The sequence below is a fragment of the Aspergillus thermomutatus genome (genome assembly GCF_002237265.1).
Source record: "Aspergillus thermomutatus strain HMR AF 39 chromosome Unknown NODE_10, whole genome shotgun sequence".
NCBI lineage: Eukaryota > Fungi > Ascomycota > Eurotiomycetes > Eurotiales > Aspergillaceae > Aspergillus > Aspergillus thermomutatus.
In genome coordinates this window covers 1-21524 of record NW_020798058.1, presented here as the reverse complement: position 1 = coordinate 21524, position 21524 = coordinate 1, and the positions used below count along the sequence as shown (strand labels likewise).

The 21524-nt window shown below is 50.2% G+C and overlaps 9 protein-coding genes across 9 annotated transcripts; 6 read left to right on the top strand and 3 right to left on the bottom strand.

The window, feature by feature from the left end:
* Positions 1-2318: 2318 nt before the first annotated feature.
* CDV56_102673 (FHA domain protein) lies at positions 2319-4221 on the top strand (the record flags this gene model as incomplete). Its single annotated transcript, XM_026756292.1, has 2 exons — positions 2319-3386; positions 3577-4221. 2 exons carry the CDS (start codon positions 2319-2321, stop codon positions 4219-4221), a joined length of 1713 nt encoding a protein of 570 aa, XP_026618249.1.
* Positions 4222-5416: 1195 nt separating this feature from the next.
* Positions 5417-6782, top strand: CDV56_102353 (bestrophin family protein; the record flags this gene model as incomplete). Its single annotated transcript, XM_026755972.1, has 4 exons — positions 5417-5559; positions 5619-5760; positions 5820-6361; positions 6419-6782. The coding sequence occupies 4 exons, from the start codon at positions 5417-5419 to the stop codon at positions 6780-6782; spliced, it is 1191 nt and encodes a 396-aa protein (XP_026618248.1).
* A 695-nt stretch (positions 6783-7477) lies between these two features.
* On the top strand, positions 7478-9181 carry CDV56_102021 (FAD-binding dehydrogenase; the record flags this gene model as incomplete). The annotated part of the gene is made up of 1 exon (XM_026755640.1): positions 7478-9181. One exon carries the CDS (start codon positions 7478-7480, stop codon positions 9179-9181), a length of 1704 nt encoding a protein of 567 aa, XP_026618247.1.
* Positions 9182-10245: 1064 nt separating this feature from the next.
* On the bottom strand, positions 10246-11667 carry CDV56_101686 (uncharacterized protein; the record flags this gene model as incomplete). The annotated part of the gene is made up of 6 exons (XM_026755305.1): positions 10246-10462; positions 10517-10650; positions 10726-10887; positions 10943-11263; positions 11315-11461; positions 11521-11667. The coding sequence occupies 6 exons, from the start codon at positions 11665-11667 to the stop codon at positions 10246-10248; spliced, it is 1128 nt and encodes a 375-aa protein (XP_026618246.1).
* Positions 11668-11936: 269 nt separating this feature from the next.
* Positions 11937-14748, top strand: vp16 (tethering complex subunit VPS16; the record flags this gene model as incomplete). The annotated part of the gene is made up of 7 exons (XM_026754854.1): positions 11937-12081; positions 12136-12242; positions 12289-12417; positions 12471-12964; positions 13015-13109; positions 13165-14435; positions 14500-14748. The coding sequence occupies 7 exons, from the start codon at positions 11937-11939 to the stop codon at positions 14746-14748; spliced, it is 2490 nt and encodes an 829-aa protein (XP_026618245.1).
* Positions 14749-14787: 39 nt separating this feature from the next.
* Positions 14788-15429, bottom strand: CDV56_101124 (Alb1 domain-containing protein; the record flags this gene model as incomplete). Its single annotated transcript, XM_026754743.1, has 3 exons — positions 14788-14997; positions 15056-15345; positions 15414-15429. 3 exons carry the CDS (start codon positions 15427-15429, stop codon positions 14788-14790), a joined length of 516 nt encoding a protein of 171 aa, XP_026618244.1.
* A 559-nt stretch (positions 15430-15988) lies between these two features.
* CDV56_100789 (ubiquitin-specific protease UBP1) lies at positions 15989-17737 on the top strand (the record flags this gene model as incomplete). The annotated part of the gene is made up of 1 exon (XM_026754408.1): positions 15989-17737. One exon carries the CDS (start codon positions 15989-15991, stop codon positions 17735-17737), a length of 1749 nt encoding a protein of 582 aa, XP_026618243.1.
* Positions 17738-18413: 676 nt separating this feature from the next.
* On the bottom strand, positions 18414-19110 carry CDV56_100546 (EF-hand superfamily Ca2+-modulated protein; the record flags this gene model as incomplete). Its single annotated transcript, XM_026754165.1, has 2 exons — positions 18414-18780; positions 18842-19110. The coding sequence occupies 2 exons, from the start codon at positions 19108-19110 to the stop codon at positions 18414-18416; spliced, it is 636 nt and encodes a 211-aa protein (XP_026618242.1).
* Positions 19111-19585: 475 nt separating this feature from the next.
* Positions 19586-21462, top strand: CDV56_100032 (bifunctional C97 family peptidase/thioredoxin family protein; the record flags this gene model as incomplete). The annotated part of the gene is made up of 4 exons (XM_026753651.1): positions 19586-19621; positions 19679-19693; positions 19749-19970; positions 20026-21462. Coding segments are annotated over 4 exons (1710 nt in total), but the record flags the coding sequence as incomplete, so codon positions are not given.
* Between the last annotated feature and the right edge of the window lie 62 nt (positions 21463-21524).

Here is a 21524-nt window from a genome sequence, read left to right as displayed (position 1 = left end):
ACCCTGCGTTTGGGTGAGGGAACACATCAGGATTCGTCTGCATTGGGGCTGAGTGCCCACCCACTCTGCGATGGGTATTCTGCGATGTAGCGACCTCTGAGATGCGGTACGGGAGTCGGGAAGATAGCGAGGGTCAGATATGTGGGCCTTGGGATGCTACACACGATGAGCAGGAATACGTGACCCTCCAAGACAATCAGTGGCTGGCTGTGCAGCTGCCCAATTGTAAAGAAAACCAAGCATGGCAGCTCTACTGCAATGGCAAAGACAGCAGTGCAACATTACCAGCTGGAGCAAGATTCATGGAAGTCCATCTGAAACGACTTCCAGTGGTATAGCATTTTTGAAACGCATCGAGAGATATATTTGCTCGCAATGACTCAGATTTATGCTTGGTCCAGTTGTATCATTGTATGTAAGCAAAGAGCGAGAACTTTTTATAAAATCCACATTGCGAGAACAGACTGTTTTTAGAATCGGGCATCATGTATGCGGCTCATATGCAGACCATAGTACTTACTGTAGTCCGTTTTTGACACATCAATGCTGCAGCTGAGATACTCTCAAGTGCAGATGACGTCATCCAGGCCCTCAGCTTCTCCGCATCGCGCCTGATCTAGATGGAATGGATCCATCCTTATCCATCTAGAGAGGTATTCGTGATAAAAATCATATCGTGAAATACCACTGGTGAGAAGGCGTCGGAGTCAATGGTCAATATCTGCTCTCGCGAGCATCTGTTCTGGAGCCAACCCAGCCAATGTGCGCCTTCAGCCGTCTGAACAAGCCTTTTCGCGAAATACCCTTGACAGTGACGCCGCTTACGAATCAGATGTAAGCTTGACGGGAATTACTATCTGTTCACCCTGATCCTAAAATATACTCTTCGCTGGCTAGGTTCCTGGATGGCTTGATGACTTTGCAGGTGGAACGGAGGAGTTCTTGGAGTGTCGCCAGCAACCATTTCGAGGCAACTTTGACGGAAGGTAAACTTCCCAGCGATATGATCGCCAGGAAATTGAATCTATGCGCAGCTTGCAGCGTGCACCGTGCCTTGTGCCTCAAGCCCTCAACTCAGGATATCAAATACAAGACCACTGATTTGCCACATTGACCACGTGAGAAAGTTTTGTCCAGAGACGTGTGCATCACATGAGACGTGCCGGGGATGTCTCCATCATGGAAACCAGAGCCAATAATAAAAGCAAGAGTCCAACCACCTGCGAGGCGAATCCTGAAGTCTGCAGCATGTTTTGGGTTGCCCCGCAGGCTAGAGTCCTAGACACCGCACTAAAACCCCAGAGGGACCTTTGCGCATGGTATGACCAGGGGAGGAGGAGCAAACCGCAACGACAGCAATTGTAGTATCTCCGGAGTACATTGTGGCGCGATGCTCTGTCGCGTCTTTCTCAGTTTGCTCCGTTAGGTAATATTGAAGATAGTTGCAGTAAGGGCTGTTGTCCATTGTTTGCTTGTACTGGCCGCGTTATTGGAGGATCCCATGGGAAAGAATGTTGACCAGAAGCCAAAGTGGAATTCCTTATGACTTATGAGGCCCAGCGGCCCCATTCGATTAGCCGTTGTCCACGGTTCAGGATCGCCTCTCCGAGCCAATACGTACCTGATTCCCACAAGTCTTATATAGGGGAAGTAAGACCAGGAGATGAAATCAATTCCAGAGCGGATTCTCTCCGATGAGTTGACAAAGTCACACCAAGCCGTCTTCGGTAGTATTGCTTCTGCTCATGCATTAGGTATTAGACCGTTCTTTTGTCCGTCAAGTACCTCTCTAGATACTACTACTACTAGTCCAATCCCCTATCCACTGTAGTCCACCAACTTACCACTTCTACTCCTCCTTAGTCTACTTACATTCTTGCCCCACTACTGGAGATCTTACCATCGGACGGTCCTTGAAAGGCTCGCATGGTTGGCCACCGTCTTCTTCGGCGCAAAAGCTCAAATTCTCTTTTCTTTCTCTCATCATCCCTCCCTTTGATGATTTCTTTCAATCTCCGAATCTCTTACTCGATATCCTCGCTCCAGATCTCCCCTGTGCAAACAGTTCCCGAGCTGCGATGCGACTAGTATAACCGCCATCCTCTCCCCGACCGAAACCATTATATATGCCCAGGATTCAGTGCGCAAATCTTAAGCATATTTGTCGGCCTTGACGTGATACCATATCAACATCATATTTATTTGATATCTAATCACATATTTTCTACCTCTTAATTGACTGTGTGAGAAGCTTTCCCCGAGCACGATTCCTTTGGTCTGGCACTGCTGTGTTCTATTCCACCTGCCTGCTGCCCTACATGTCTGCATCAACCGTCTCCGCCTCCACCGCCAACTTCCCAGCCGATTCTCGCTCTGGGCCCCGCCGACGACTAAGCCAACTACGAGCCTACACTCAGAATCATTTTTCACCTCATACCACCTCCTCTTCTGCAAATCCTCAGCGCTCTTCCCGTCGACATACCTTCAGCAGTCGTGTTTCTTGGTTTTCCCCTTCCTCTGCCTCGTCGACTAGCCCGGAGTCTTCGTCTCTCCCTTCAGTGGGGACCTCGCATCCAGCTCCATGCCCAAACAGCGATCAATCTGCTCTCGCTCGTTATAGCTCCGTCTTCTTTCCTAGCTACCGCGCTATCGACGTAGATTTGCAGACTCGCGATCTCTCAACAGACTCGTCACGATCGACCCCTTCGAACGACTCCGGTGGTGAAAATTCTCTCGAGGCGATGGCGCGTTCGGGAGCTTCATCAGGAACCTCGAATACACGAGATGACCAGCGAGCATCGAGCTCGTCTACCTCAGTGAATCCCAGCACGAGCACTTCCGAATCTGCAAATCCGACCGCGAGTCAAAATTCTTCGTCCCCTGACCCGAAGGGAAAGGCCACCATCCGCTTCTTTCCCCATCAGGATTCCAGCCAAAGCTCCAGGCCATCCCTGCACTTCATTCCTATTTCACGAACTCTACCGTCGGAAAGTAGTGTGATTCGTGTTGGCCGATACTCCGAGCGCGATGGTATGCCTGTGGCCAACCCTACCGAACCTTCGGATGCCCCTGTCGGATTCAAGTCGAAAGTTGTGAGTCGGAAACATTGCGAGTTCCTCTACATAAATGGACAGTGGCATATCAAGGATGTGGGGAGCTCGTCTGGAACCTTCTTGAATCACATGCGGTTGAGCCAGCCAAATATGGTTTCGAGGCTCTATACTATCAAGGATGGCGACATCGTACAACTTGGCATCGATTTCAGAGGCGGTGAGGAGATGATCTTTCGATGCGTGCGGATACGCATCGAGTGCAACCGTTCCTGGCAGCAGCAACCCAACGAGTTCAAGTACGGAGATCCCCCTGAACGGCAGAAATATTTTACCGTATGGCGAAGCTGACAGACAGATTCTTTAGCAAAAACACTGCAAGCCTTATCAAGAATCTTGGCAAAGGGGAAACTGCGGATTATTCAGGTTGTCGCGAGTGCTCAATCTGCCTCGGATCGGTGCTGGTTAGTCTCAATTATTGGCAAATGATATTCGCGAAAGGATAGACGACTGACCTGACTTGCAGCGACCTTATCAGTGCTTGTTCATGGCAGCTTGTGCTCATGTATGGCATTACAAGTGTATCAGCCGTCTTATACATACTCCTGAGTACCCGATGTTTCAATGTCCCAATTGTCGCGCATACACAGACTTGAGCGCCGAGGTGGACGATTCCAACGACTCAAACGGTGTGGATACGAGCGAGCAGAAGGATGATGTCCAGGAGCCAGCGCAGACGCCAGCAGTAGAGCCTTCATCAGAAAGCCAAGCACCCTCAGCGGATTCGGACCCGGCAGCAGCTCCCACGCATGTGCGCACGGGAAGCAATCGTCAAACAAGCGAGACAGCCGTTGAGGAGGGACTAGCCGATAACATCGAGAACATGCGGCTTCAAGACGATGCTCCGTCTGAAGCTGAGGCAGAGCGAACTCCGAACCTGGCATCCACCTCTCCTGAACCGGCTGTGAGCAACGTTACTTCTGCTCCTACAACTGATGCTGATGTTTCCGTTCTTCCATCCGGAACTCAGCTCTCAAACCCCGTCCCGATCAGACAAGCACACCTGCGCTCTGACACACCTTTCCGCTCCGAGTCGTCCGATGACAACCCGCTCACGCCTAGGAACGATTCAGGACCTTTGGCCTTCGATGGTAGAGCTGGCATGCCGTAATAGCTTTCCGCTGGAGCGGTTCAATTTTTACACTGGAACATCATAACTGCAAATGCCTGGTAGCGTGCATATGCATATGCATTGCTGAGTCATGGCCTAATTGCCAGGAAGGTTCGTGTTGAACAGATCAGCTGGACCCCTTCCAGAATCGCACCTCTACATTTGAAGCGCTATCTCTTATTATATTCAAATAATTCTCTTTCCCTGCAGGAGTTTTTGTGTCGCCGGTTATCCTATAAGCTGCTGTCTCGCTATTGAACCGCTGCTCTTATTTACCTATTCGAGACACTTCATCAGCCGCCTACATTATACCCCATAGTGCACCCCGTCTGCTTTTCAGCTGTTTTTGTACTTGACCATATCATCTGGCTTCGGTCTTTGAGATGTTTGGGTCTATCCCGCGCATTACATTTTTATCATGACATTCAGCGTTTCCTACTCCGCATTGTGACCAGTTTTTCGATCCATGTATCTTCTCCGTCCCCGGCTTGGGCGTTGGCGTCCTTTTCTCGCTTGCGGAACTTTATTGGACGATCATGCCCAAGTTTGTGTTTCTCATTGCAGGTTGGTTCCCTTGACTTTACTCATATCACCTACTGTCGCTTAGCGTTGAGCATGCACATATGCAGATTAGCTAGGTAGTTTACCTCGACCGCACCGCAGACAGACTTGGTCTCGGCCATCAACTGCGCAACCAGTAAGACTTTTCTTTTGATTTATCAACAAGAAGCATGCCCATCATTAGACGTCACCTTGCTTTAGACGAACCAACGCCATCGCAGTACTGTATACCCCGCCCGAGCCAGTTGGCGGTTGGATCCTGATCGCCCGTATCTGTGCTTGATTAATGGCTGCCCCTCCCCCCATTTCGAATATACTGACGATCATTGCTCTAAATACGTCTTCGCCATGATTAGGTGAAATCTCCAGCCATCTATATAAATACCGTTCTCGTCACCTCACAAATTACTACAATTCAATTGAGCCGCGTATCAGACTAGTAAGCTCTGGTCTTGCCAGATTTAGACTCGTGTATCCGTAGTCCTGAGTCTGTTCGAACTTCGTTGACCGCTAGACTGTCTGAAACGGCCGCCCCTCCTACCCGCTAATTTTCCTCCATGTTTACTTGTTTGTTTTGATAACTGGTCCTCGCAGTTGTCAACGAATTTGTCCCCCGTGGAGAAATTCATATAAGATGAGAGTTAGCACGAGCGACCCTCCCTCTCCGACGCTGGGGCGTCAGAACGGCACTACGTTCAGCTTTCGGCGCGAGGGCGCGCATCATCATCGGACGGGGACGCATCCGCATTTGTTGTCGAGTCGGAGGAAGCCGAGGAGGTATGTATTCCATTATTGCATTCTTCCTAGTTGTGAGTGGTTGATGTTAAGTTGTTCAGATGGCCGTTAGTCTTCAGGTTCATCAAGGGTGCTATCCACGCTGCGATTCTGGTGCCCGTGTGCCTGCATGCGCTGTTTACGGCGTTTGTGGTCTACCTTGATGAGTATGTTTTTGATACAGTTGGTCTGCCGAATAGCATTGTATGTTATTTACGCCCCCGACTCAAGCTGTTTGAGTGTCGTGCTGATAACAGCTCTAGATTCCGTCTCTGTCTATCGTCGTGGGTTTGATGCTCGTCTTCCGCAATCAGACATCCTACAATAGATTCTGGGACGGCCGCAACGGCATGAACACAATCAACACCTGTGTACGCAATCTCGTCCGTACGATTGTCACAAATGGCTACAGTGAGCGCGGCCCTCCCACCGCCGCTGAACAGCAGGACATCGAGCGGACAATCCGTGTTCTCATGGCGATTCCCTTTGCCGTCAAGAACCACCTTCGCGCTGAATGGGGCGCGGCATGGGCTTTGGGGAGCGATGTTAATGAGAATGGCACCGCGGTGTATGACACTGACTACGCGAGCCTTCTTCCCGCGGGCCTGGAGGGTCATGAGGATGACGGGCTCGGTCTGCCTTTCCAATTGACCTTCTTTGTGGATGGGTTTATCAAAAGGGGTGTGGAACGGGGGTGGTTCAATGCTCCCGGAGCGAGTCAGATGCAAGGCCAGCTGAACACGTTGACAGATGCGTATGGGAGGATGGAAACGATCAAATTGACTCCCATACCTGTCGCTCATTTGTGAGTATTCTCTTCACCTTTCTGAGTTTGCCCGCATGATGCTCATAGTATGGTCAGAATCCATCAAAAGCAAGTCCTCGCGCTGTTTGGATGTGTGCTCCCGTTCGCCATGGTCGATGACATGGGATGGTGGGCCATCCCGATAGTCAGTCTTGTGATCTTCACCTTGTACGGCATTGAGGGCATTGGCTCTCAACTCGAAGATCCCTTTGGATATGACCGCAACGACATCAAGATGGACGCCATAGTCGGAGACGCCAAGATCGAAATCGGTGCTGTGCTTTCAGAGTGGCGGAAGCTTATGGCTTCCATGGTGTCAAATCCTCCACCCGCGGATGGGAATGGCGTTACCGAGGAAAACAAATCTAGCTTTGCGCCTCCTGATATGTTCTTGAAGGCTGCCCCGAGAGTATCGAGGTGATGATTAGGCTGCCCCTCCACATATACCCTTGCTGTCCATATTTTGCTTTATGCAATTCATATGTCCATAAATGCGATTTTATGATACGCAACGCGCCGAGATTTCAGACACGATGGATCCCCCTTCCTGAGTAAATACAGTTGCAGTTTAGTAGCAGCTGTATCCGTCATGTAGCAGCTGCGCTTCTCTCCGGAAGAGCATATTGTCATGCGGGGACAGCACTTGATGTGGTACCGTTTCGGCTTGTTCCGAGATCCACACCATCGATGATCGGGTACTGCGGCTGTCTGCAGTCGTTCTAGATCGTGTGATTGAAACAAGATATTGAAGCGTCCCACCGTAGGGTCATGGGGATGCTCAATGAGTGGATTGGGTGACACAACCACTTAACGCGCGGCTGGAAGAGGTAGCGTAGGTGAGAGATCGGAATAATTCGTCTGACCAGTTTCCACCAAGGAAAGACCGGAGCTGTTTCGCATTGGAAGGTGCGCCCAGACCAGATGAACAACCGCTTGGCTTCTTTTAAAGGATGACATCCGCCCGTCGTTCTTCACAGGCAGGGAAACATTTATTCGCGCAAGTACCTCGGTAGGCGCAAGATTTTGGCAACGCCAGCACGCAATTATATATGCAGAATAACCAGACTCATACTTCCAAAGATATTATAAACTCTGAAGATATACATTCCGAACAAAATGACAACGAATGACCATCCCGTCATCATAGTAGGCGCCGGCCTAGCAGGTCTGGTAGCGGCCTACGAGCTCTCGAACCGCAACATCCGGTCCATCATCGTCGACCAGGAAAACCAAGCCAACCTAGGCGGACAAGCATTTTGGTCCCTCGGAGGAATCTTCTGCGTAAACTCAAGTAACCAACGCCGACTCGGCATCCGCGACAGTCGAGAGCTAGCCATGGAGGATTGGCTCAACAGCGCAGGATTTGACCGCGAAACGGACCATTGGCCGAGAAAATGGGCGGAAGCATTCGTTAACTTTGCGACGGATCATATGGAGTCGTACCTTGGTGCATTGGGTGTGCGGTTCACCAGTGTGGGCTGGGCTGAACGGGGGAGTGGGCAGGCTGGCGGCCATGGCAACTCCGTTCCGCGATTTCACATCACATGGGGAACAGGGCCGGCGATCGTCGAGGCATTCGCCGGTCCGGTGAAAGAAGCGGCGAAGAAAGGGTTGGTTGAGTTTCGATTCCGGCATCAGGTTGATGAAATCATCGTTGATGCTGAGACAGGAGCTGCTGTGGGTGTTCGAGGGCAGGTCTTGGAGCCGACAGACGTGGAGCGAGGTGTTGCTTCTTCGCGGAATAGCGTTGATACGTTTGAGCTTCGAGGCGCTGCGGTGCTTGTCTCCTCAGGTGGCATTGGCGGAAACCTGGATCTGGTGAAGAAACACTGGCCGGTGGATCGGCTGGGTCCCAAGGTGCCTCAGTCTTTCGTCCTTGGGGTCCCTGCGCATGTTGATGGGCGTATGATCGAGATCTCCCAGAAAGCTGGAGCCAGTTTGATCAACAGTGACCGGATGTGGCATTACACTGAGGGATTAACCAACTGGAACCCGATCTGGCCAAAGCATGGGATTCGAGTCATTCCTGGGCCATCATCTCTCTGGCTCGATGCTACGGGAAAGCGACTGCCTCCGTTTTTGTATCCCGGTTGCGATACACTTGCTACTCTACGGCATATATGCTCGACGGGGTATGACTATACCTGGTTTGTCTTGAACAAAAGCATCATCGCCCGTGAATTCGCCCTTTCTGGGTCAGAACAGAACCCGGATATCACTGGCAAAAGTATCCTCCTTCTACTTAAGCGGATATTCGGTTCCAACGGCACGGGTCCTGTACAAGCCTTCATGAAGAATGGAGAGGATTTCATCGTGGAGGCGTCTCTGAATGAACTACTTGAGAGAATGGACCACCTCGGACAAAAGCATGGAGGTCCTCCTCTGGATATAGACCAAGTCAAAAGGGAAATTGAGCTCCGTGATGCACAGGTAGAGAACAGTTACACCAAAGATGCGCAATTGATGCTAATCCAGAATGCACGCAACTTCTGGCCTGATAAATTCACCAGAGTCGTCAAACCTCACAGACTTCTGGACCAGAGTTATGGACCCTTGATTGCCGTCCGAATGAACCTCCTCACTAGAAAGACTCTCGGGGGACTAGAGACAGACCTGAGCGCAAATGTTCTTCGTCAGGATGGGACTCGCTTCACGAACCTGTACGCCGCTGGTGAAGTTGCAGGCTTTGGAGGAGGAGGTGTGCATGGCTACAATTCCCTTGAAGGCACATTTCTGGGGGGCTGCATTTTCTCAGGACGAACTGCAGGTATCGCTATCGCTGAAGATCTGGCGAGGGCTCCTACGAGACAATCTTTGTGAGCTGTGGAAGTATCGCAGCGGAATGATGAGTAGACCAGAATAGGTTGCCGTATTAGCAGTCCAGGATAGGTTGTCGAAATATTGAGATCGATATGGCTACTCTAATATCCGGGCATAATTCCAAATCAACTCTGGATTTGTAAGATTATCTTTCCCCAAGCAGTGCCACTATCACAATGGCTGGCTGACTTCAATGTGATACCCGAAGCCTAGGAAGAAGATGATCATACGAATACTCCATAGTGATCTCGGACGGTGATCTTCAGGAATCTGCTCGGCTAGGCAACTTGAATCACAGATCTATGTAGCAATTCGAGCCTTCATCAAAGCCGACGTTAAATCAGAAATGGGAAGCGAGAATGATATACCGTCTTTCTTATCACCAGTGTCATCCCCTCCACGGATCTAAACACATAGAGGTCAGTCGCCTTGGGATTTCCCATTATCAATGCAGCGAGTTTTACATCGAAGAACCTCAAATCAAATCATTGCAAACAACCTCGTACCCAGACACAACCTGTAGTGGAGATCCTTCATTCTCCTGGCGTATGCCTAAAGTTTCTTTGCGGTCACCTCTGCCCTACCTACCAATGCCGATGACAATACCAGCGCCAATGCCAACACCTGCCAGCAGTTTGACAAATGAGCAGAAACCGCGCAACAGGCCTCTTCTCTCCTTGACAAATTGGCCAAGCTGATTGATAAAAAGACCGTCCCGACTCTAGATCCGTCCTCCAACTCGATTGGAATAACAGTGATGATCCTACTGCGGATGGGCCGTCGGACTTGAGCCGATTGAAGTTATCCTTGAGGGTGTGCTAGACTTGTTAGAAGCTCTTCTATCCGGGCCGAATCTGAGTGACAGATCTAATGTGGCGGATGCGACGGTGGAGTCGCCTGAGCCGAGTGGACTAGACTTCCCAGATATGGAGACCTTCACAGGCAAACCATGATGGACACTGTGTCATGCTTTCTTGCTTGAGAAAGTCACTGGTCGGCGGGATAGCTCGCTGACAGACGTCAGTTTGTAAGGACATGAAATAAAATTTCGGTTATTTGTCGATTCATAATGGAGCCTCCAGTGCAAGAACACCGTCCAGTACGGAATCCGGAGTGGCATGAGCAAGGACTTTAGTCACGGCCTGTATGTCACTCCCATATTGCAAACTTCTATCATCTTCAGGTTTTGCTAGGACAATCCGATGGCGGAAGGCTTTCCTTGCCGCCAAAGCCACAATCGAGGGTGTCAAATAGTCAATCCCGTGTAATGTTGCGAGTAGTCTGCCAGGCATGAATAAGTACACTCTTCAAGGGAAACGGATTGGCTGGACGTACTTTGAGAGTTTCGTAAACTGCATGTTTGATCGCGCAGTGATGCCACCAGCAACAGCGCGGCTTAGTCGCAAAAACACAACAATATCTTGCTGGTACCGTATTATGTCTGCACCCACTGAGACCGATGTGCTTAGCTGTTGTATTTGGTCCAGTAACTTCATCCCAATTCATTAGCAGGAGGCCAATCCAGAGGTTGAAGGAAAGCATACCTTTTGGTCGACTGCTAGATTCTGCTTCTTTAGCGGAGCATCCAATTTACGGACCACAGACGAGGCTGACAACTGTCCATCTGAGAGCCAGTCGGTATTTTCTTCTAGATGAACATAGCCGTCTGTAGGGTCATGAAAGTGAGAGAGGATGAGGTGGTCATTCTAGTTGGACGTCAGTAGATCAACAGAGCACTATGGCGCAGAATAATGCACGTACCAGGTGATGATTCAAGCGAGGTTTAAGCTGGTCCGAGTTTCGCACTACAAGAGGGATGAAGAGGAAGTCAGGCGGAGCTTCTATTGGGCCATGATGTGTGTTCAACCGTTTGGAGCGCATCAACTGTCGATGATTCAGCAAAGTATCGTCGTAATGATCAGGCAATCCTACCTCCAAAGCATGAAGTTGTACACCCTCGTCAACATAATTGAAATTCTTGGCAATAACGACGTCGACGGCTTTCTTGTTCCCAAAGACACTGCGGAAACCAGGCGACCTGGTACGATCTCTTGATTCCGTAGTATTGTGAGGGGTCGACAGCTGGAATGGTTAGTCGTTGTCGTGAAGTCAAAGTTGTGGATATCGCCTTACAGATTCAGCACCCTTACGTGGGCGTGAATAGGGCGCATTCGCCTTGAATACATCCGACACGAGAACTTCGGAGTAAAAATCCTCGAAGGAGGTAGCCGATGAGCATTCGAGGATTTTAAACGTGCGGCCGAATATGTTCAAGCATATCTATTAAACATATTAGTGGCTTGTTGAGCAAGGAGCGAACAATCAGTGTTCAAACTTACCAGGGCCAATTCTTTCGCAACGTCATGGATGCAGGCGTCTGTTGTCTCAATGAGACAATGTTCATGGATAGCAATGGATAGTAGAAGTGCAATTTCAAGGTCTGAAAGATCAGAGACTAGACTGCTTATGTCTTCTTTATCATCCATGATGATTAACTCCTGGAGCCATGATGTTGATGCTACCCGAAGCGAAATGGATCAGTGTTTGAGTGAGAGATAACAAGGTGTAATGGCACGTAATGATGCCTAAGGTATATATGACCCGATCGGGGTTAGCGCGGAATTAGGACATGTGGACCTTCGGATAGACAAGGCAACTGACCGCGATCAGTCAGTCCAAGCCCATTACTGCATTGGACTGATACGCGTCTCTGCACTGTGTATCATTCATCAATGAATATAACTAAGCACTATCAATGGCGCCGTCAAATCCTCTTGCGAATTGGGAGCGACTAGGGGACAGTTTCTATAGGAAAGTCACTGTGTATGACGCTATCTTTGACGAGGATGAGGACTTGGACAACTACATTGTCGCCGGCGCGCCATATGGAGGAGCTATTGGTACGTTACAAGTGTGATTCCACTATCTCTCTCAATAACTGACGAGATGAATAGCCCTTCATCGTGACGAAAGCAAGCCGTACAGGTTTCGGGATGCTCATACAGCTAGATCAAGCATTGACATCTATTCGTGCTCTGGAAAGCACATAAATCGCATTAATGTAAGCTTCCTGCCATAGTGTTGATGTACTCATGCTAATCTTGTAGTGGGAACATGGGACGATTCGAGGGCTCGGCTGGTCCGACCAAGAAGAGTTGCTAGTGATCACAGAAGATGGAACGGTCCGCAGATATTTCGGTTTGTATGGCGACTTTACGTCTTTTTCTCTAGGAAATGTGAGTCCAGCATGAATACATAGCAGAGCCACGATGTTAACCTTGGCTAACAGGGAGCTGAAGAATATGGCGTCAGAGCATGCAAGTTCTGGAATAACGGCTTTGTCGCTTTGCTCTCAAATAACCAACTGATTGCTGTTTCAAACTATGATGAGCCGCGACCCAAGCTGCTAGCGCCTTGTCCAGAAGGAGAAGTTTCTTCGTGGTCTTTGATTCCGCCACCATTTACTCTGTCTCGTTCAGTGGAGGTGCTACTGGCAGTTGACAAGACTATATTTTTGATTGATTCCACAGAGGCAGAAGACAAAGTGCTTCAAAACGGACCTTTCAAGCATGCAAGCGTGTCGCCTACTGGTCGATTCGTGGCCCTTTACACCGCCGAAGGTAAGGTCTGGGTAGTGAGCAGTGATTTTCAGAGTAAACACAGCGAATATGACCCGCAATCGCGGGTGACTCCTCGTACCGTCGAATGGTGTGGTGATGATGCCGTTGTCATTGCATGGGAGGACGAGATACATCTCATTGGTCCCAACGGCGCTGCTGCTAAGTGAGCCGTCTTCTTTGATTACAATGTCTGCGCAAACTTACCATGTGAAGGTATTACTACGACGGCACTGTGCATGTGATACCCGAATGTGATGGAGTTCGATTGATTACGAATGATAACTGCGAGTTCTTACACAAAGTTACAGGTAAGGGGAGCACTATATGCGGCATAACAACGGCTAACAACTAGGCTCGGCACAGATGTCACTGAAGCCATCTTCAGGCTTGGTTCCACAAGCCCAGCTTCGGTCCTTCTGGATTCGGTAGATCTCTTGGAGAAAAAGTCGCCCAAGGCCGACGAAAATATTCAACGCATTCGCTCCAGTTTACCAGAAGCGGTTGATACCTGCGTCAAGGCCGCGGGTCATGAATTTGATGTCTACTGGCAGAAGAGGCTGCTGAAAGCTGCTTCTTATGGAAAGTCTGTCTTGGATCTGTACAACAGCGATGAGTTCGTGGAAATGACGGAGAAACTTCGAGTTCTGAAGGCAGTGAGGGACTACCAAATAGGGGTGCCTATTTCTTATGAGCAGTATCTGCGACTCACACCAGAGAAGCTCATCGAACGTCTGGTTAACCGACATGAATATCTGCTTTCCATCCGAATATCCGAATATCTCCGGATTCCAGCGGACAAGATCTACGTTCACTGGGCCAGCCAGAAGGTCAAGGTCTCCACAGTCGACGACGAAGCCGTGTGCAAACTCATTGTGCAGAAATTGGAAGGCAAGCCCGGTATATCCTTCGAGCAGATTGCTCAAGCTGCGTACGACGAAGGACGCGCTCACCTGGCCACGCAGCTTCTGAACCACGAACCCCGGGGCGGTAAGCAAGTTCCGCTGCTGCTGAAAATGGAAGAAGACGAAGTCGCCCTGGACAAGGCGATCGAGAGTGGAGATGATGATCTTGTCATCTATGTACTCTTGCACTTGAAGAGCAAACTCCCTCTCGCCAGCTTCTTTAGGATGATCAACACCAGGCCCATGGCCTCGGCATTGGTTGAAGCGAATGCTCGAGGGGAAGATACAGAGTTGCTGAAAGATCTATTCTACCAGGATGACCGCCCTATCGATGGTTCAAATGTCCTCCTGTCCGAGGCACTGAATGCGACAGACTTACCGCATAAAACTGAGAAACTCCATCTCGCATCTCGGCTATTGTCAGATTCTAAGGATGCCACTGTGGTTTTACAGCAGAAACTGTTCTCTGAAGCGTCACAATTACTCAAGGTTCAAGAGGCTCTGGACAAAGACATTGCAGATCGCTCAGAGTTTGTCGGCCTCAGCTTAAATGATACTATCTACAGACTGATCAAATCGGGGTACGGAAAACGAGCGCACAAGATTCAGAGCGAGTTCAGGATGCCAGACAAGACATATTGGTGGTTGCGACTAAGAGCCCTGGTCGCTAAGAGAGACTGGGGTGAATTGGAAGAGATAGGCAAGAACAAGAAATCCCCGATTGGGTGGGAGGTAAGTGAAACACTAGCTGCACCCTGATATTTCATTAAACACATACTCACATACAGCGGTATAGCCTTTCTATAATGAAGTCCTAGGTGCTGGCAACACCAAGCTCGCTTCGCTGTTTATTCCGAAATGCACCAATCTGCCCGTCGAGGAGAGGATTGAAATGTGGGTAAAATGCGGAATGATCGTAAAAGCCGGAGAGGAAGCCCACAGAGTAAAAGACGTCAATACTCTCGAACTCCTTCGGGCGAAAGCTTCGGGACCAGCCGCTGCTGAGATTGAGCGGATGATCAATCAGCTCAGACCAAGGAAATAGCTGACTCGATATATTCATTATCTCATTCCATCGAATTTCTCAAGTAATGTCATCATCAACGTCTATGTCCGCATGATGGCCTGCCACAGGGTTCTGCGTGACCTTCGCTGGCTTTGAAGTTCGCTTTTTGGTTTCCGGTGCACCAGAAACATCAACCATAGCATCATCGAGATTGGTATCATCATCCCGCTCTTGAAGAGCTTCGAACATGGATCCAGATACATTACGATTTAGAGCTTCCCAATCAGACTGAACACCACGTGTCAGCAGTTGCATTCTCATGGACATAGACAAGAAACCTTCATACCCTGCGTGATTTGACATTTTTAGCCCGGGAGACACTCTTGGCTACCTTCTTCTCGAGCTGAGCATAGACAATTTCAGCTCTTTCAATGCCCTTTTGTTGTCTTAGGCGCTGTGCTCTTGTTTTGGCTTTGGCCTTTGATTTTTTCGACACCCCAGCATTGGTGCGTTCATTCAGAACAGAATCTCGCTGTATGACAGTGTTTTCAGCTCGTGGGAGTGAAGTCAACGACTTGTCGACGTCGAGACTTGGGGAAGCCGCCCGCCGAGCGGCGCGAGAATGTATTGACTTGGCTATAATTCGCAAGCTGACATTAGCATCAAAGCATACTTTCCCTCTGGTTTCTTCGCAGAAAACTTACGTCTCGCTTTGGCCATTCTGTGATATGATACTCGAGATGAGAAATGAAAAAATAGTCAGGACAAAGTTGTTGATGTGGAGAAGCCGCTTATCGATAGAAGAAAAGTTCCGGCGGCCGACAAAGACCACATCCGCAGCCCGCGGCTTCTTTTGCAAAGGCTGACGCGAGCTGGCGTAAGATGATCCTGGTTCCATTCATGTGCACACATCTTCTTCCCCTTCCTTCTCATTTGATGCTCCAAAGGCCTCTATGCCGTCCTCTTTCTTATCTTCTAGTTAGCCATGAATGCTCGAAGAGGGGGATTCGACATCCTCACTCAGAGTCCTTTCCATAACCCTCAAAATAGCCAGCATGAGACGTTTCTGCAGCGGTTGCAGAGTAATAATAAGACTCTAGCCTACGGAGTTGCGGCTGGCCTTTTGGCTTATTTCGTCTTAAATTATTTTGGAGTTGCCCCGATTTCGATACCACAAGCTCTGTGGAACCTCATAGTTTATTTGACACCGTCTCGAATAGTTGTTGCTCTGGATTCGAAGACATCGAAACTAGATTCAACTGACAAGGACCTCCTTTCCATGAACTTTCAGGCGAAGAGCGAAGCAATGCAACGTATTCTTGGACTCGATAGCTCCTCCCTCTCCTCCTTCCTTCCCCGTTCTACACCCTTTTCAGGATTCGGTACGGCGTTACTCGGCGCTAAGGACAATCTGCCCCCGGGGCTTGGAAACTGGGACAATTCATGCTACCAGAATAGCATCATTCAGGGTCTAGCATCTCTGCACTCGCTTGCGGAGTTTCTGGAGCGCAACGTCCAGACATTGGGGGATAAAGGATCCTTCTCGACTCATCAGGCTCTCAAAGGCATCATCGAGCGACTGAACAATGCTGATAATCATGGTCAGCGGCTGTGGATTCCGGCGGACCTCAAATCGATGAGCAGTTGGCAACAGCAGGATGCGCAGGAATATTTTTCGAAGGTTATGGGTCAGATCGATCATGAGGTGCAGCAGGCTACGAAACGCCGGACGAGGAATTTGGGCTTGAAAATGGCGGGGCCGGTCGAGAACATCGTCGGGGCAGGATGTTCGCATATGGATGCGGACGACGCAGACCTTTCATCTGGTTGGGCAACTGAACGTCACCCGACTCGCAACCCTCTGGAGGGCCTTCTTGCGCAAAGAGTGGGTTGCATGAAGTGCGGCTGGACCGAAGGTCTTTCGCTCATTCCGTTCAACTGCCTCACAGTGCCACTTGGGGAGAAACACGAATACGATGTGCGGCAATGCCTTGATCAGTACATGCACCTGGAGCCCATCGAAGGTGTGGAATGTGCAAAGTGTACCCTTTTACGCGTCAAGGACCAGCTAGAGAATCTTCTTAAACAGATTGAAGAAGACATGAAGCTGCCAGATACCCCTGACTCCTCGAAAGTGTCAGACGCACTCAGGACCTCAGCTCAAGACCGATTGCGGGCTGTTGAGGAGGCACTAGAAGAGGATGATTTTGCGGAAAAGACCTTGTCGAAGAAGTGTCATATTCCGTCCAAGAACCGCGTCACATCGACCAAGTCAAGACAGGCGGTGATCGCAAGGACGCCGAAATGCCTTGCGATACATATCAACCGAAGCATGTTCGATGAGAATACAGGGATGCTCAGGAAGAATTATGCCGCCGTCAGATTCCCCAGTGTACTTGACTTGAATGAATGGTGCCTGGGGACAAAATCCTCCTGTTGGGGTCAGATGGACCTCGAAAGATGGGGTACCGACCCTAGGGAGTCTATGCTCCCTGAAGCAGGGTCGGCCTTCGATGTGTCCGGCCGCTTTTTTGAGTTGCGGGCCGTGGTTACGCACTACGGCCGCCACGAGAATGGACATTATATTTGCTACAGGAAGTACCCGTCAGATCTCTTCCCAGCCCACGTTCCAGACACCGTGCTGGAGGCGGATGGCGAGAAGGAGAAACCTGAGCGGTGGTTTCGATTGAGTGACGACGACGTACAAATGGTCAGTGAGGCAAGCGTGATGTCTCAGGGCGGTGCTTTCATGTTGTTTTACGAAGCCGTTGATCGTCGACACTCAGAATATACCCAGACGGAGGGCACATGCGCCGCGGAGGGCGAGAAGCTAGAATCCGTCTCCAATTTCGCAATATCGGACGATATATCTACGACTTCTACGATCACCGACGGTTCTCCTGATACATCTCCGGCGACAAGCGTCTCGGCTGCAGACAGACTCGATGTGCCCCTTGACAAGCTTCAGCTACTGGCTGATGAGAGTACGATTCCATTGGGCAAACCCTGCCTTGAGGCAACGCGTTAAATCTCGGTGACGAATTCCTGCGCCCGAAATCCACATCTTCCGAATTGTGTATACTGTTTATAATGATACCCCAACTGGTGCATATTTTAGGCGTTCACGGATGTCGCTCTCCTTCGTCCATAGCTTTGTTTTGGCGAAATGGAACTTGTTCTTATACCATCCAAAAAATTATCAAAACTTAAAATCAATTAATTGTATTACCATATATATATATCACCGAGAAGATTTTTGGAATTTTTGTCAACATGATATATTGACATGTGCAAAAAAGTCATTCCGATGCGGGGAATCGAACCCCGAGCTGCTGTGTGAGAGACAGCGATGTTAGCCATTACACCACATCGGACTGTGATGCTCTGATGCCCAGTAGAATGCCATATGAAATTAGGAATTTTTTCTTTCTTCTTTTCAACAAACTCATATCTTAAATTATTAAAATATTTATTAATATGTTCAGCTTTATTGACCCCATAATTACCCTTGTACTCTGATATCTTCGCCTTAGTACAGTTTGATATGTAGTCCGCTGGAAGCTAGAGCAGCAGCATGTAACCTAGCTGAGTATGTGCGACAAGATATAGTTATGAAGACTCCGACCCAGACACCCGCTAAGATAGTAATACCTCCTCGAACGCCTTGAACCCACCCCAAGAAGTATAATGAAGCAGAAGCGTAATCAAAAGACCCCAGCCCGAGTCATAACATCATGAAACTGCTCCAGCGTAACACCAGCATTTACCCCGGCGCCACCATTCGCCTCAAGAATCATATCCTTGAGCAACTCATCACCAAGATTGTCCTCTTTCAACTCGCGCGCAATGCGCCTCAGATGTCCCAGCGTAATCGGTCCATCTGTTCCTCTTGTGAAAAGCTGAAAAGCCGCATCCACCTCGGCGGACATCGCCTCATCAGACCGCGACCTCAATTTCGCCGCCGCGACGGAGACAAACGGCGCATACGGGACGAAGCCGGTATTCGTTGGATCGACGGCGGAGAGGATCGAGTGGAGCTCGCTCGAGTCGGAGGGAGGGAGACCTAGCGCTCTTTTGTGCTGCGTCAATACCGCGTTCACGCTGAGTTTGTAGATGAATGGGGAGGACATACACGAGCGCTTTGCGCACATCCTCGCGGGGAATAACGCCTTCTTTTTCATTGGCGAATTCTTCGGCTGTGGTTGAGAAGAGGTGGAAGACTTCTTTTATCTCGCTTTCTTCTTCGGCGCTGATGTCGTTTTCTTTGGCGAGTTTGGATTGGCGCGCTTTCTTCGGGACTGATGAGGTGGCGGGGGCGCTGCGCTTTTTGGGGGGCTCAAGGGAAGATGGATTAGTGGCGCTGATGATGAGGACATGAGTAGAAAGGTGTGCACTTACCATGTCGCAGAGTTGAAATGCAGAGTATGGAGTAGTTGACTTGGAGATGATGTCGTCAAAGGAAGAGATGCGGGTGCGGAGAGGGAATGCGCCCTGAGTGGTCCATGGGCGATAGCTTCGCGATAAGATCTACAGTATCTACCAGGGGCTTCTCTTCAGGGAATCATGGTACTCTTTCCAGCAATTGCGGTTTCGGGTCGAATAACCAAAAGTTTGCATGGTAAGATAGCAACCTAGAATACGTGCCAATATGATAGTATCTGATCGAACATGACCGAATCCTCGTGACGGAGATCGGCTGACGTGATCCAATTGATGCCTGTATTTCCTGCAAGTTTTGTCGCAGATGCAGCAGGTCAATCACATCAACTCCATTGACAAAGTCTGGGATATTTTTTTTCTCGCGTTCTTTTCATTGGAATACAGGCTTGTGTCGTCTGGTAAGGGCTTCAGTTGAATCGACTCGATCCACGTCAAAATGGATGTAGAGCTCTATGTCTATGACCTCTCCAAGGTATGAGATTATCTGTAAAGTACTTTTTTTTTTTGTGTATACTAATGTGATCTGTAGGGTCTCGCGAGGATGGTATGGCTTTACCGCACATTTCCAGACCCAGTGGTGGTGTCCTAACATGTTGCAGTACTCGTTGGCTTTGACTGGAACTTATATTGATGCCATATACCACACTTCTATTGTACTCAACGGTGTCGAGTACTATTTTGGGCAAGGGATCCAAACATCCCTCCCTGGCAGTACACATCATGGACAGCCAATGGAGAAGTTGCTTCTTGGGAAAACCGAGCTCCCCATGGACGTGATCGAAGAGTATATCCAGTCGCTTGCGTCAATCTATACGCCAGAGGTATGGTACTCTTGCTCACCCTCGCATTAGGCATAAGCTGAAGCATCACCGACAGTCATATGACCTCTTCCTGCACAATTGCAACAATTTCACACAGGATCTTGCGATGTTCCTGGTCGGGAAGGGCATCCCAGAACACATTCAAAACTTGCCTCAAACATTCTTGAGCACCCCCTTTGGGCAGATGATGAAGCCGCAGATTGAACAGGCCTTGCGCGGTGTGACGCAGGCTGCAGCGCCGGCTCCTCAGCCGCTTCCCAGGGCACCAGTCACAGCTGCAGCGCCAGCGCCAGCGCACCCTGGCACTGTGCGACTGGTCAGCAACCTCAGCCAGCTCGAGGAACACCTTGAATCGGCGGTCAAATCGTGTGCGGTCATCTTCTTCACGTCAGCGACATGTCCACCGTGCAAGGTTGTCTATCCTACCTACGATGAACTGGCGGAGGAGGCAGGCGACAAGGCTGTCCTCATCAAGGTCGACATCAGCGCCGCCTACGACGTCAGCATGAAGTACGGGGTACGAGCGACCCCGACCTTCATGACATTCCTCAAGGGTGACAAACTCGACGAATGGAGCGGTGCCGACCCGGCCAAACTGCGCGGCAACGTACGTCTACTCATCGAGATGGCCCATCCCACCCACCGCCATCGCCAACTCCATCTCCCCAGCTTCCAGCGGCATTTATCCAATTTCGTCATGTACAAGAAAGTCCCTCCGCTAGACAAACTGGTCCAGAAACTCCAGCCGCACCACGAGGACCCGCGTCTCAAGTCCATGATCGCCTTCATCACCGCCCGCTTTTCATCATCATCATCATCATCATCACCATCATCCACAACCACCACCCCAGCAGCAGACGTCGCCCTTCCCGACGATCTCCCAACCTTCGCCTCCTACCTCCAATCCGCCTTCCACGCTCTCCCTCCAGAAAAGCACTTCGCTCTCGTCGACCTCGCCCGCCTCCTCTTCCTCGACCCAAGGGTATCAGGCTTCTTCGCCGAAGAACCCAACCACACCACCCTTCTCACCCTCCTCTCCCCATCCACAAACCTCTCCTCATGCCCATACAACCTCCGCATCGTCATGCTCCAGCTCATCTGCAACCTCTTCAGCTCCCCGCTCTACCTCGACCATCTCACCACAAACAGCGCAAGCAGCAGCAGCAGCACTCCCAACCTCCACACCACAGCCCTAACCCTTACCACCTCCTCCCTCCTAGACCCGCACCCAAACCTCCGCACCGTCGCCGCCTCCCTCGCCTACAACCTCTCCGCCGCGAACCACAACGCGCGCTTCGCCGGCCTCCCCGATAAACTCACCGAGGAGGAACAGGTCGAGCTCACCGCGTCGCTGGTCGAAGCGATCGCCCAGGAAGAGGAGAGCGCGGAGGCGCTACATGGGCTATTGTTTGCGCTGGGGTTGCTGGCCTACGAGGCGCCGGGGGATGGGGCGGTTGTTGATCTTTGTCGGGCGATGGGGATTGCGGAGACGGTGAGGGCGAAGGGGGGGATGCGGGTGTTTGCGAAGGAGGGGTTGATTAGGGAGGTAGGGGG